At 36.1% G+C, this 13,970-nt stretch overlaps 1 protein-coding gene across 11 annotated transcripts in view; it reads right to left on the bottom strand.

The window, feature by feature from the left end:
* LOC126822726 (rho guanine nucleotide exchange factor 33) overlaps positions 1-13,970 on the bottom strand; it is a 59,032-nt gene that overhangs the window by 4,622 nt on the left and 40,440 nt on the right. For 6 of the 11 annotated variants that reach the window (XM_056101263.1, XM_056101262.1, XM_056101264.1 and 3 more), the window contains 9 exons: positions 13,723-13,871; positions 12,192-12,276; positions 11,280-11,548; positions 10,405-10,512; positions 9,799-9,891; positions 8,537-8,676; positions 7,800-7,847; positions 5,373-5,516; positions 2,715-4,100 (listed from right to left, as the gene is read on the bottom strand). In XM_056101263.1, the coding sequence (XP_055957238.1) occupies positions 2,715-4,100; positions 5,373-5,516; positions 7,800-7,847; positions 8,537-8,676; positions 9,799-9,891; positions 10,405-10,512; positions 11,280-11,548; positions 12,192-12,276; positions 13,723-13,871 (2,422 nt within the window). Of the gene's footprint in view, positions 1-862; positions 925-1,680; positions 1,719-2,714; positions 4,101-5,372; positions 5,517-5,556; positions 5,658-7,799; positions 7,848-8,536; positions 8,677-9,798; positions 9,892-10,404; positions 10,513-11,279; positions 11,549-12,191; positions 12,277-13,722; positions 13,872-13,970 lie in introns of those variants that run through there. The other 5 variants (XM_056101258.1, XM_056101259.1, XM_056101260.1 and 2 more) reach the window with 5 other exon arrangements.

Below are 13,970 nucleotides of genomic sequence, written 5' to 3'. Positions count from 1 at the left end.
AATTAATCTAACATATTTTAAGATTTTTTTTTTCTGTTACATAAGACGACATTTTGTTTAAAAGTACATGTTTTTTTCATTTTGACTGATATGCTAAATATTGAAAATATCAAATTATTATATACAATAATCAAAACAACCAAATGATGACGTCTAGTAAGGAACCTTGGCCGAATGTACGATATAGGACATTTTGGTCATAGAAGTTTTAAGTTCTAAATTTGAAACCCTGACCCTGACCTATTTAACCTCTGCGGTATTAACCTCTTTGTTATAAATGTCCGTGCAATACCTCTGTGGCCAAAATGTCTTTCCAAAACCATTGCATCACATCGAACCCCCTAAATTTGTATAATCATAGGGACCTAAATACCTCTGAATAAATATCTTGCATCATAAATATAAACATGCAATCTATTAAAAGTAAAGATTCTCTAAAGATAATATCACTTTAATCTTTTTTTTAGCTATAAAATATTATGCCAGTGTGCAGGAAAACAGCACAACAAAAAAACAGACACAGCAAAAATTACAATGTACTAAGTCCAAATGCCAACACAATATAATCTAAAATGGAGGACCAATGATTTATTAAGCTCTGTTTTCAAATATATTTTTGCATATTTTTAAAGGACAATACAAAAAGTATGATAAAATAATACAAAGATTCTTTCCACAGAACTGAACCAACTTGTATAAAACAAGGTCATACAAAAAATATTCTGGACATTTCCGTTTATAATTTCTATTTTTGGAAACGTTTAGTAAAACATGGGTCTCTCCATTTTATCTAGCAGAAAGCAAGGAAATAAAGACATCTACTTGAATAAGAAAAGGTTTATCTATTTATTGTGTATTGTACTTTGATTTACATCTTGCCTGGGTGGTGGCATCCGATCATATATCAACAGGTCATCTTCAGAACTATTAGGTAAAAATAAAGTTTTCTAAATACCATTTTATATCAGTGCACAAGGCAGATAGTGCTTACTTTGTCTCAGATATCAATAACACCATCAATTTAATACCATCTGTGCCCAAGGCAGAAAGTGCTTATGTATTCTGAGACAATTAAATATAGATTGATTACCAAAAGTCAAGGTTGAGTCATCTGAATATTCACTATTGATTAATACTTTGAAATATTAAAGTCTTTAATTGTCATTTAAGCTTGTGCCACATGATCTGGGCTGAGCTCTTTTGATGGGCCTCATCATTTTAATGTGATCAATTCCAAGCAGGTAGATTATCTATCATTGATATGTTGATTTTGTTGTCTTGGTTAAATGTTAATTTGAGTACATTATAGTACAGCTTAAGCTGGGAATAATTTCACATCTCAACAACGCAAATTCTATGAGGTTTAATGTCTTACTGTTCCGCTCCACCTGGGCTAACAAAGACACGGGACAACACGATTGATCAACGATGATTTTATTAAGTTTAAAACATGAGTATTTCTATTTAAAAATTGATATTTCTGATAAAACATGGTTTGGGCTTTTTATAGATTTTTTACATCTGAGAACATTATAATTATTAAATGATTAAAGTTAAAGCTTTGTAAACTAGAAGCATTGTTAATTTAGTGAGCAGGAGAAACAGAGAAACAGTGAATAATACGGAGTGCAATGGTGACAGTTAATTAACAGACAAGGACTAACTGTGGTATATACATACACGATAATATTATTATATATTAACTGTCGGGACCATGCCTGGGTAAATAATAAAACAAAACTAATCATGCTTCATGTCTTCATAAAACATTACATACATAAAATCTTTATAATATTTAATAGAACTGAAGTATACACAATTCTATTGAATACAATTACTGGTCTTTAGCAGTGGGAGGAAACCGGAGGACCCGGAGAAAAACCATGAGGTTGGACAGGCGACCCTACTCCTTGTCACGTACAACCAAAAAATCAAAACCATACCAGTTGACTCAATGACAGACCTTATGATTCAGCGCACATGATTGATAAATAAATACAAATGGGCAATGATAAACATCAACAACAACTATCACCCAGTAATAAACAGTAACAGTATTCCATTGAATTATATAAAATAAACAAAACGTTTATAACACTTCAAGTAGAATTCCTATTAATCTATTCATTTTTGAATATCTAGATTCACAATTGTTGGTATATTTCCTATAATTATTTCATTTCAGTCTGAAACCGTATTTATTTTGTTTTCCCCTCATGTGACCACTGGGACATTATTCAGATCTATGACCCCCCCCCCTTTCCCCCCACATCTGTATTTACTGTTCAGTCTTATTTCTGATTACGGGTGTAAGCATTTAGGGGACATGCTACCAGAATCCTAACATGGGCCATCTGAATAGTTATTAAAAACATGGATCATCAACCCATAGCAAGATGATCACCATTCCTATTAATGTCACTCTTCTACTAAAATTCATTGTCCGAACACCAACAATATCATATTCAATTTTACTGAGTGTTTTCTACGGAACTACTTTTCCCGAATGTGGGCCTATTTGACTTCTTGAATCCCTAGATTGGGAAACAGTCATCCTGTGGTAATATTTAATAATAGGATAATTTATAAAAATACGACCAAGATATGAGAGCGGATATTTAATTATTTGTTATACAATGACAAGCTACAAATATTATTCAATTTATTTTATTCTCAATAGAAACAAAAAAAAAACCTGTAGCGTCAATACTTACTTTTTTTTCGAGAAGAGATTTTTGAGAGATGATTTAATCGTATGTCTCCGCCTGGCATGACTGTCATCATCGGCAGCCATTGGAATATGTTCTAATGACGTGTAGCGTTTTGTTTGTTTTTTCTTTTTCTTGCTTTCGAGATTCTTTTGTAAATTTGCAAAGTCATCTGTCACACAAATGGACTGCGATTTTTGATCGATGGACAGATCTCGAACACGGAGATTTTCAGCCAATTTATCAGACTTCATTTTAAATTCATTACGGATATCACAGTTTTCAAGGTCACTTATGTTACTATGGGAGACATGATGAGCAGGAGGAGGATTATGGGAAGATAAATGTTCTCCCTCAGTTTCATGTTCGTGTTCATGTTCCGTGCTGTTCATAACAGGATCGGCGTTAATATCATCCAGACGTAAACTTCGCGTCACGGAATGATCAATATCTTCATGGCTGATATCCGAATGCGCGCGATCACTATTGTTATAACTATTTTGTTCGTAATGAGGCTGTAGATTAAACTCGGGATTTTGACGATATTCTACGTCTGGTCGTGGTTGATGGTAATTTATCTGATCATTGTTATCTAAGTTTTCATTGGGTGAAACAGCCGTATCATCTTCATCTTCGATATCAGCGTGGTACTGAGATACGCCGTGTAGGTTGGGATATTCGTCCACCTTCTCCTGATAGCGTGGAGTATTTCCGTTATAATAAGGCCCATCTGTTAAATCACCATTAGTACTGGGCATGTTGTTATAACGCTCCGCATCAACTTGATTCATCATGTGGGCTTGTGAAGACGATTCCCGCATCCTTAAATTTGTAGAATTGCGGGGTTCTGGATATTCCCCGTTTATCTCCCCTGGATAGTTATCTTGATAATTGCGGCCATTTTGGATTTGGAAATTATTGTTTCGAGTCAATGGCCCGAGTGACGTGTGCGGTCTGTTTAACAAATGATCACGATTTGATCGCTGACGTGGTGTGTCTGCTGCAGGCATCATAAAATCTATTGCAGAAGATGGCCGACCCCGCGGAGAATTCACATAATTATAGTCTCTAATGCCGTTAACATGTGAATGCGAGACGGAAACCGGTCGTTTGCTGATTAATAATCCATCACTAGAATCCAATTTCCGCGATCGGGGCCTTTTAAATTTATTATCTGCATGATGTAAACTTGACAAGCTGTCGACATTACGTTGACGAGAGCTTTCGATCAAGTGATTATGACGGTTGTATGATTTATTATACGAGGATAAATCGGGCTGACTTCGCGCGGCTAGTTTCATACGATGTAGATCGCGATATCCATCTCTTGTACGACTTGAATCTTGATCCAAATAACCAGTTGACTGTTCGATCCAATCAGGTAGAAAATTCCTGGAATAAAAGAAATAAAAGTCATTTAATGTTAACTCAACATAACCTGATCATTTTGGCGGAGAGAGAGAGAGAGTGGAAGGAGAGAGAGAGAGAGAGAGAGAGAGAGAGGCTGGACACAAACCAGGTCATGTCAGGACCTTGACAAAAATTGAGCTGGCCTTAACAAATAGAGAGAGAGAGAAATTAGGTTATTTCGGGACTAACATATGGTTCAATTTTATTTCAATAATTCGTTTGTGCACAGGGGTCTTTAGCAGTGGGAGGAAATCAGAGGACCTGGAGAAAACCCACGAGGTTGGACAGGCGACCCTACTCCTTGTCACGTACAACCTGGGAATCGAAACCACGCTAGTTGACTCAATGACAGACCTTATGATACCGCGCGCACACAACCATTCGGCCATCCAACCCCCCTGATCATTTTGGATAGGAAATAAGGTTTAACATCCTACTGTTCTGTACTATCTCGGAATATAAAGATGGGCATTCACCATACAAGGTTCTATGAGGGAAATTTTCCCTAAACAGGGACTTTTCTACCCACTCCAACTATCAAGAATTCTTTCACACAGGGCATCAGTTTTATCATCCATCAGAACAACTAGACGCTGTTTCTTGCCAAGTGATCTATCTTGCACCATTGAGGGGAAACCATGCTTGAAAATCCCGGGGAACTTTCTTAGCCAAAACCTGGATCGAACCCCAGAACTTTCCACCTTAATGAGCTAACCATGGCCCTTGATCGTTCAGGATTAAAATGGCATTTCATTATTTTCGCAAGCGTGCTCAGAATCTACGACTACAAGGCAACATTATTCCTTGCCATGATCAAAGTTTCAAACTCTTGACTTGCATAGATGACTGACTCATGATCTGTTGAATAATGCTTGGGCCAAAAAAAAATTATTTTAAACATCAGGTACGACATACAACATTTTCAGTCAACCAGATTCTATGTTTTCAGCATTCAGCACTGAGATTTCATATTTTCAACACCAGATACCAAGATTTTAAATTTTTAGCATTGGGCACTAAGATAAATTTGATATTTTCAGTATTGGGTATCAAGAAATGATATTTCCATCATCAGGCACTGAAATTTGATATTTTCACCATCAAGTATCAAGATTTCATATTTTCAGTATCAGGCATCAAGATTTGATATTTTCAGCATCCGGCCATGATTTCAGTTCCAGCATTGCGCACCATGGTTTGGTATTTTCAGCATTAAGCACCAAGATTTTAGTCCGTGAAAGTAAATGTACGTACCCTCTATCTAGATTATCAGGTAATCGAGCTGATCGGTGATTATTTTCACCGTTAGAGTGTATACCACTATCTCTTGTACTTGGTAGATGTCCAGCTTCACAACTACTACCACTGGCACTTGACCGGAACGATTGACCACTACGTCTACAAAATATAACAACTATATTATCAAACGAGACTCAGCACAACTACACTACGTCTACAAAATAAAACAACAATATCATCAAACGAGACTCGGCACAAATACTACCAGTCGCACTTGACCAGAATGATTGACCACTACGTCTACAAAATAAAACAATAATATTATCAAACGAGACTCAGCATACTTAAAGATACATTATGTGGGTGTATAAAACCATGCCTAAAACCCAAAATAAATAGTTGACACATTAATTAAAGATACATTATGTAAGATTTAGATAAAGAGCTGGTCGATCTTGCTACAATAGTTCAAAAATAGATAATGAAAAATGAATATATTGAAAATTTCATTCAAATTACTTTATTCTGAGTTTAGTTATGACTGTTTCAAGATACAGCGTAGATCATTTATTATCATAGCAACTGTACTTGACAATCAAGACTTATCCATTTTATTGTTAAATATTTGAATCTCGCGGGTGTTCTGGTTTAAATGAAGAGAGTTGATTATGGGCTTGTCATGTTAATAAATGTCTATATAAAACCATGGTATCAAATTGGTTACAGGCTATGAAAATTTACATAAATTATACATGTAGACAACTCTTTCTTATTATCTTCTCTTCAACCCACTGAAAATTTATTCAAATCAATTCACCAATTTCATAATGCTGCTCTCCAAATAAGAAACAATATTTAGCCCCATAATTGTCTCACTTCCACTAACTAGCCACACAACTTTTCATCTTTTAATACGAAATACTAAAGATGTTCTTTTTTGTTTCTCTTCTTACTTTATTTTTTTGAAAACGCCTGAACACAAATAACTTGACCAGAGCCAAAAATAGAGTTTTGCACAAATATGGCTCCTAAAATAATGGGGAGAATAGTGGGTGTGGATGTTTTTTGATGAATGTAGAGTATTAATTCATGAGATATCACATATGTCTATATCATTATCTCAGGTTTTAAATGCCCATCCCATCTGATAATAAAGGATAAATAAAACGACCATGAAACTTTTCTCATAAAAAGTGTTGTTTTACAAATTGTTTTATGTAGTTTGACCCCCCCACCCCCACTGCTGGAAATGCCCCTGCAGTACACCCATATTTTCAAAAGTTACTCTATCTGCGCCCCGGCCCCCCACCCCCCGCATCTGGAACTGCCCCTGCAGTACACCCATATTTTCAAAAGTTACTCTATCAGTCTCTAAATATTTATATATTTAACTATCTAAAAACATTCCATCACCAGATTAAAGGACAATATTTTAACTATAACCACTGGATAATTATCAAATGAATATAAAGCGAACAGGAAACCAACATGGCTAAACATGGGAGATTTATATTAATTACTGGTAATAAACTAAAAATGTAACACAAATCTTGTAATAAACCAATTCTAATTTTAAAGCCCCAGCAGCCACCTTGGCTAAATATCCCAGGTTTGCATAATTAAAATATAAACCTTTAGCAGGTGACTGTAAATTTTTAAACAAAGGTTTTGTAGTTGTTTAAAAGCTCCATTAAACTACTACTCCATAGGCCTTCTTAAACCAAATAAAATGGGGTTTAACGTCCTACTGTTCTGCTCCAAACTGGACTAATGAAGACGGGCATACACCATACAGTGTGCTATGAGGGAAATTTTGCCCGGGCAGCGACAATATCGCCTACTCTTATATCGAATTCCAACTGCCAAGGGATCTTTTACGTGCACGAGGCCCTCTGTCTTGTACCACTGTCAAGAAGGAACCACAGTAGAAACTTCTGATGAACTTTCTCAGTTAATGTGGGGGTTGAACTTGGGACCTCCAGGTTAGTGAGCCAATGTCTTACCCACTGAGCCACCGTGGCTCCAGTCTCAAACCAAATGAGTCCCTTATATAGTTCACTTTTAGGAACCATGGTGGCTGTATGTAGCTGGCTTCCTTATTGTAACCAACAGTGACCGGGGTTCGATCCCAATTTTGGCCTAGATGAGTTTTTCAGGATTTTTAATCATGTTTTCTCCTGGTCACTGATACAAGACCTACACTAAGAAAAGATGTTTTGTGTACGCAAAGAACCATAACAGTTGAAATTTGATGAAGAGTAGCTGAAATTGCCGCTGACTGGGCAAAATTTCCCTTATGGCACACACCATGGCATAAGACCTCTTGGTGCAGAAAAGTAGGATTGGTAGTTTCGGGTGATTTACCATTAAGGTCAAAGAGATAACTAATAAAAATGTAATCTAGAAACCCGTTCCATGAAAAGGGTTACGAATTAACCAAACCTTGAAATTAAAGCTGATTGGAGCTTGGCTTTAAACGATAACCAACGTCTGAAATTTGGGTATAGTAACATTATCTCTCAGACACACACACACACGGTCATTTTGGGACTAACACACGGTAGGGGTCTTTAGCATTAGGAGGAAACCGGTGTAGCGAGGAATCAAAACCACGCCACTTGAGTCAATGACAGACCTTATGATGCAACGCGCACTCGTTAAACCCCTAGACCACCCATCCACACAGCTTGAAGATATACATATGTAGATGACAGTCCTTCAGTCTGCAGTCTTTCGGTTCACCAATTTCAGTACATTTGAATATTTGGAGAAACTTCTGATATCTCATAATAGGAAGACTACACAACAAAGGCAGAACCAACCAGGACTTTCTTATTTCACAGAATGATCATTTTTAGAACTATTCCAATTTTCATATCTATATTTAAGTGTTTTTACACATAAAAATTATAAACTGAACTGTATTTATTGTGTTTTAAAATTAAATTCTTTGATACAGGGAGAGAGATATAAATGGAAATGGAGTTTAATGTCCACTCGATACAAACTAGGTCATTTCGGGACTAACATATGGTTCAATCTTATTTCAATATCACTTGCACGTAGTTGTTTTAATAGTGACATGGAAACTGGAGGACCCAGGGAAAACCCCTGAGGTTAGGCAGGTGACCCTACATAACACAGACAATAAAATGAAAGTAGTGGTTATTTAAACTTACCGTGGATGATCTGAGTTGAGAGCCATCATAGTATGTGACATCTCACTGTTAAACTGGTCCACGAACGTTCGTAATTTAACAAGTGATGACTGAAGATTATAGTGATCTGGATGACTCGTTGATGTGTGCTTTAATACTTGCTGTAAAATACATTATATAATATCAATAAATACCTTAATAAATTATTTTATATCAATAAATATTTTTAATAAATTATTTTATATCAATAAATATTTTTAATAAATTATTTTATATAAATAAATATTTTTAATATATTATTTTATATCAATAAATATTTTTAATAAATTATTTTATATAAATAAATATTTTTAATATATTATTTTATATCAATAAATATTTTTAATAGATTATCTTATATGAATAAATATTTTTAATATATTATTTTATATGAATAAATATTTTTAATAAACTGTTAACTATTTAAACAACAACAAACATATTATGGACCATGAAATGAGTATAATATTATCACTGGACCAGAAACTGAATACCATATCATCACAGCCATCTTGGACATGTGACGTTTTATCAAAAATCGAAGTCTGTCAATCAATTCCCAATTGTCTAAGGAACATGTTCTCAAGTTGCATGTTGATTGTACATGAACTGGCAAAAAGTCTTCAGATTTTTTCAAAGAGCATTATCCCCAAGAACAACAAAAAGAACAGGTCTATGAGGAGCGGTAGGTGTAGGGGACCGGTTCCGGGGTCAAAAATATCTCCCAGATAAAACAGCTTTAGATTGCTGAACTTAATCGTATATTTTTACAGACCATATCTCATTATTCACAGCTTAATCCATGCTGACTATGTAACTTTTAATTAAGAATATTTATGGAATCCGGCTGGAGGAGGGGGGCTCATGTAGAGGCTATACAGGCTGGAGGAGGGGGGCTCATGTAGAGGCTATACAGGCTGGAGGAGGGGGGCTCATGAAGAGGCTATACAGGCTGGAGGAGGGGGGCTCATGTAGAGGCTATACAGGCTGGAGGAGGGGGGCTCATGTAGAGGCTATACAGGCTGGAGGAGGGGGGCTTCATGTAGAGGCTATACAGGCTGGAGGAGGGGGGCTTCATGTAGAGGCTATACAGGCTGGAGGAGGGGGGCTCATGTAGAGGCTATACAGAAGAGAAGTATGAAAGAGAGAGCCTATACATTTAAAATGTAAAGAGTGGCCCCTGGGACCACCTTTTTGAGGGGGAGGGGGTTTGGTTCCTTTAACCTTTCAGGTATCTTACCTACCTGTAATAATAATGTATAACGAGGTATTCTTTGTAATGGCGCCATCATTAACGACAATATATCATTATTATCACAACTTCTACCTTTCTGGGCCTAAAAAAATAACAGAAAAAAAAGGTGAAAAATCCCTACACAATTATTGTTGAAGGTATTTTTAGCTGCAGGAGCAAACGAGAAAACCCAGAGAAAACCCACCAGGTTGGACAGGTGACCCTACTTCTTGTCACATACAACCAGGTTGGACAGGTGACCCTACTTCTTGTAATTCACAACTGTCGAATACAAAACCACCCCATTTGATTTAATGACAGAGAGAGAAAGAGAGAAATGGGGTTTAACGTCCACTCAACACAAACTAGGTCATTTTGGGACTAGTATATGGTTCAATTTGATTTCAATAATTCGCTTGCACGTAGGGGGCTTTAGCAGTGGCAGGAAACTGGAGGACCCGGAGGAAACCCTCGAGGTTAGACAGGCGACCCTACTCCTTGTCACGTACAACCGGGGAATTGAAACCAAGCCACTTGACTCAATGACAGACTTTATGATCTAAAGCACATGATAAATCATTCGACAACATGAGAGCATAATCAGATGTCTACTCACCTTAATAAATGCCTTAAAGTTTCTTGATTGAATGATATGACGTCTCAAACAGCCAACAGACGCAGGAATATCAGCGACATATTCTCTATATATAGACATTATATTCTCCTGTAAATAAAAATATCCGTTATTATCTTTAATAGACAATGATTGACGGAGAACCATATCACAGGTATATAATATGTATTATATTTAATAGACAGTGATTGACGGAGAACCATAGGTCTACCAGGCAGGGCGGGTGGGAGGAATAAATTGATTGAATTTATTGTATTATATGGGGTATTTGATAAATTCGACACAACAGACCATTTGATTGGCTAACTAGAACGTGGGTTATTTAACAACTCTTCCAGATTCTGGATGGTGTAGTAAAATTTTAAACTATAAAAAAAACGAAATAAAACAGGATCTGTGTTTTAATCAAGTAAATCTAAATCCTTGTCAGGTCAAGTTTACACATTAATCTTTCGGAGAATATTATTAGGGAAAGGGAAATGAGCTAATGAAAACAGGAATACACCTTAAAGCACGGATAGCGGCGTTATGGCATACTCTTATATCGAATCCCAATTGCGAAAGGATCTTTTATGTGCAGGCCAATGTGTATACAGAACCTCGGTTTTCCGTCCCATCATAATGACTAGACAGATGTCATTGTCGAGTTCTTGGTCGTATTAGAGAAAGGGATTATTGGATTATTATGGTATCTTTAATACTGTCAACAAAATCTACATATTGTGATATCTTCTTTGAGCGGCATTTGCTTGATAACACTGAGAGAAGCCTCAACGGAATGTCACTTTAATTAAAATAATAATCATGTTCCATATTATGATTTTGTATACATATTACGATATATTGACGAGTCCTACCTCTTCACTATCGGTCATTCTAGAGAATATATCACCTATAGAAACATTCCAACCCCAGTATGATACTCTCTCTTGTAACGTAGATAATATCTGACAATGATGATCGTAGATCTGACCGACATACGGGGGTATTAACACACTTATCTCCCTTGCACTAAGATAATGACGTTCTTGTAATGGTGCCAGGTAATTATCTAAAATGGCCCAGATCTGGGAACAGTAATCTTTCTCTGATTGGATTAATTCTTCAATGGCTTGTAATCTTGGTCCTGAATTATAAATTATTCAATTTTAATACAAATAAGATTTAAATAACATAAAATATTTGGCTGGATAGATGGGTTTTGATTCATCTAAACAATTTTGGTTTGCTACTCTGGAGACCGCTTGTTCGATCCCTGCATTGGCCGAGAATGTGGTTCCCCCTGTCAGTGGTGCAGGACAAAGGGTCTGACAAGGACAGCTGTCTAGTCATTTGAATGAGACGGAAAACAGAGGTCCGGTGTATACATTGGTTTGCACGTAAAAGTGCTGCTGCCCGGGCAAAATTTCCCTCTTGGCACACTGTATGGCACATACCCATTTTCATTAGCCCAGTCATAGCAGAACAGTAGAACGTTAAACCCCATTTCATTTCATTTCATAATGCAAACTAATTATGTTTAATTATTTCATGATATAGATTTCATTTAATCTATGCTAATATTTGTGACTGTCGTTTGATGTCTGTCTGTCTGTTCAGGTTTGGTGTATGGGGGGGAGGGGTAGCTGAGACCGGGGAGTAACATACACCTGGTGGTTTTGGAGATATGCTACTTTCGGTTCATGGCTATACCTGTGCTACCCCGGTTCAACCAGCAGTAAATGATATTTCACACCATTCATCTTGTGATATTTAGTTTATAGACCTACCTGTATCTGGATTATCAACTTGTGATATTTTACGTGGAGAATGATAACCCCGACCTTTGCTACTGTTTGATCTTATATCCATTTGCTGAAATAAAAAAAATATATAAACATTTGTATAACGCCAATTTTATTAAAATACAGATCTATATTACGTTTTCTATTTTTATACTTTCAATAGCCTCCACTACATGAAGATCTGACCGGTTGTAGTCAGAGGTTACGTTAGGGGTCATACGAGCGGTCTTTAACCCTATGACATCTGATTAACCAATCCGCATTGATGTTTCTAGTGGGATACCCACAGTTCTGTGCACTGCACTCCAAGAACTTGCCGGAACAGACCATTTCATTGGCTAATACCTCACATGAACCAAAACGTGGGTTATATAACAACTCTTCCAGTTCCTACTGTAGTAAAGACAAGTAAAACGAAATTTTGAACTATAAAAAACGAAACGAAATAAGATCTGTGTTTTAATCAGATTAATATAGTGCTATATATGCGTGAAAAGAGTCAGTTCCATTCAATTCAAGAAATATTTATCATACCAAAATAAACACAGTGTCACCACAGGTTTATTATTGACAATTTCAAGACAGTAGGAATGTTATTCCAATGGCAAACTATCAGATTTGAAAATATTTCTTGTAAGACCATGACAAGGGAATACCATACTCGAAAATCATGAGAAACTATCGCACACAACACTGGGATTGAATCCGGGAACTCCTGGTTAGTAAGCCAGTGCATTAATCACTGAGCCACTGTGGTCTGTAATTAAAGTATGACTAGCGTTGCTGCACAAGTTGTGGCCCGGAACCCAAAGTAGTAGAACTCCAAAACTGGAAAAGGTAGTTCATCGCAGTAGGCCTAATATATTTCACTAGTAAAATATACTGTTTTTTTTCTTTTTTTTAAAAAGCTTTATTTCCCAGCAAAAAATGTATTTATTTTTTTAGAGAGAATGCCTAGGTTGGGGCCTAGGAATCATTCTCTTTACAAGATATAAGTATAAATATTGTTAATTTTGCAGAAAAACTAAACTTTGTATTATTATGTGCACCCACACTCCACTGTCTTGTTGTAAATGGATTTAGTTAATTAAGTCAGCTTTATTCTGTTAGTAATTTATTTTATTTCTCCTAGAAGCTTACATATTTGTCAGAATTTTCTCTCCTTTGTAAGCAGTATGTTTTTATTTCAATTTTTTCTTTTAGCATATTTTTAATTGCTTTGATTTCCAGTGATGCATCTTTAAATTTTGTTTTGTAAATAAACAATTTAACATTTATACAGTTTTAATGTTTTAGTCCCTTAGTATTATGTAATTACTAGGGATTGACCCGGCATTGCACAGGTATAGCCATGAATCAGAAGTAGCATAAATCCAAAACCAGAAGGTGTAGGCCATCACAACCAGGTCTATGTTACTCCCCCGGTCCGAGCTACCCCTGTACACTAAATTTCAGCCCCAGGACAACCCTGAACAGACAGACAGTCAAAAATATTAGTATTGATATGTTAACTCACCTGTTGCCATGGATGTGAATGATCTTCGTCACTAGATTCAGATAAATTTAAATTCATACATTTTTCTTTTAACGCTTGAGATAAATTAAGACTTTTACATGCAATCGACGTCACGTCTGTATCACCATTCAACATCAAACTCTCTTTAGCTGCACAGAAAAACATTAAAATGAATTAATAATTGTCAAAAGGTCTGTCATTAATTAACATTAAAGTCAATAGCAAAATCAATGGTGGTCTGCATCCAT

Source organism: Patella vulgata, chromosome 5 (genome assembly GCF_932274485.2).
Source record: "Patella vulgata chromosome 5, xgPatVulg1.2, whole genome shotgun sequence".
NCBI lineage: Eukaryota > Metazoa > Mollusca > Gastropoda > Patellidae > Patella > Patella vulgata.
This window is presented reverse-complemented; position numbering and strand designations above follow the sequence as displayed.